Below are 1724 nucleotides of genomic sequence, written 5' to 3'. Positions count from 1 at the left end.
GAGGAAAGTGGCGAATGTGCACAGATTCGAGAGCCATCAATAAGATTACGATCAAGTACAAGTTTCCATTGCCACAAATGGATGATATGATGGACTGTTTGAGCGGGGCAGCATATTTTTTGAAGATAGATTTGAAGAGTGGATACCACCATATTAGAATCCAGGAAGGGGATGAATGGAAAACAGCTCTCAAGACTAATGAAGGGCTATATGAATGGTTTGTGATGCCATTTGGGTTAAGTAATGCACCTAGTACGTTTATGCGCCTGATGAACGAGATGTTGAAGGAGTTCATTGGGAAATTTGTGATGGTGTAACTTGACGATATACTGATTTTCAGCAAAACCAAGGAGGAATATTTTCGACATGTTCGATATGTTCTGGAGAAGTTGCAGCAAACAAGTTGTTGATAAATCTGAAGAAATGCACATTCTTTTAGAAGGAGTTGGTCTATTTGGGTTTCGTGATTGCAAAAAATGAGCTGAAAATGGACCCAAAAAAAGTTGCAACTATACTTAGCTGGCCATCCCCTAAGAGTCTGTTCAAAGTTCGAAGTTTTCATGGGTTGGCAAGTTTCTATCATAATTTTATAAGGGATTTTAGTGGAATCTGTGCACCTATGTTGGATACAATCAAGAAGGCAAGTCAACCTTTTCAGTGGACTAAAGCTATGGAAAAGAGCTTCCAGATATTGAAGAAAAAGATCACTGAGAGGCCAATTTTGAGGCTACCTGACTTCAACAAACTTTTTCAAGTTTGTTGTGATGCCAGTGGTACAGCCATTGGGGCCGTACTCAGCCAGGAAGACAAACCTGTTGCTTATTTCAATGAAAATTTGAATGAAAGCAGGCAGAAGTACTCGTCTTATGACAAGGAGTTCTATGTTGTCGTCCAAGCATTGAAGCATTGGAGACACTATTTGTTGGGTAATGAGTTTGTTTTGTTTTTTGATAATTCTGCATTGCAGTATGTTATGCAGCAGCATAAGCTGAACCACAAGCATGCAAAGTGGGTTGAATACTTGCAGAGTTACACGTTTGTGTTGAAACATATTAGCGGACATGCCAACAAGGTAGCAGATGCATTGAGCAGGAAGGTTTTGCTCCTGGAGGAGAGCACGATACAAGAGCTGGGTTTTGAACACCTGAAAGACTTGTATCAGACAGATGCAAATTTTAAGGAGGCTTATGAAGCTTGCCAAAACCCTTTGTTGAGGAATAGCAGTCCATGGTTGGACTATAACCTACAGGAGAAGCTGTTGTTTAAGGGAGGATAGCTATGTATTCCCGACTGTTCGATGAGGGAGAACATCATCTAGGAGAAGCATAGCGGAGGTCTAGCTAGACATTTCAGCATTGATAAGACCTTAGATCAGCTCAGTCACTTTTATTATTGGTTGAAGATGCGAAGGGATGTGCAGCGATTTGTAACCAGGTGTAATGTGTGTCAGTTGGCGAAAGGACACAGTCAGAATACGGGACTCTACACACCACTGCCTATTCCGAGTATACCGTGGGACTCATTCAGCTTAGACTTTGTCTTGGGTCTGCCAAGAACACAGCGTGCTTATGACTCTATGATGGTGGTAGTGGACCTATTCTCAAAAATGGCACATTTCATTCCTTGCAGGAAAACCAGTGATGCCACTCACATAGCACACTTGTTTTCCACCGAGATTGTCAGGTTGTATGGCTTACCTAAGTCCATTGTCTCTCACAGGGATG

General features: G+C 41.7%; 1 protein-coding gene across 1 annotated transcript; it reads left to right on the top strand.

Moving 5' to 3' along the window:
• Window positions 1–670: 670 nt before the first annotated feature.
• Window positions 671–1276, top strand: LOC149258718 (uncharacterized). The gene is made up of 2 exons (XM_089429602.1): window positions 671–754; window positions 968–1276. Exons 1-2 carry the CDS (start codon window positions 671–673, stop codon window positions 1274–1276), a joined length of 393 nt encoding a protein of 130 aa, XP_089285728.1.
• Window positions 1277–1724: the final 448 nt, after the last annotated feature.

The sequence above is a fragment of the Pinus tabuliformis genome, chromosome 6 (genome assembly GCF_031772625.1).
Source record: "Pinus tabuliformis cultivar Carrire ecotype Pingquan chromosome 6, CPIR1, whole genome shotgun sequence".
NCBI classification, from domain to species: Eukaryota; Viridiplantae; Streptophyta; class Pinopsida; order Pinales; family Pinaceae; genus Pinus; species Pinus tabuliformis.
The sequence above is the reverse complement of the archived record's forward strand: the minus strand, read 5'-3'. Positions and strand labels throughout refer to the sequence as shown.

What these genes read in the sequence shown, in the direction of transcription:
- LOC149258718 (XM_089429602.1), top strand. Translation starts at nt 671, where the DNA reads ATGGAAAAGAGCTTCCAGATATTGAAGAAAAAGATCACTGAGAGGCCA. An exon ending in ACTTCAACAAACTTTTTCAA is followed by an intron (nt 755 to 967) that starts GTTTGTTGTGAT and finishes TCTGCATTGCAG; the next exon opens with TATGTTATGCAGCAGCATAA.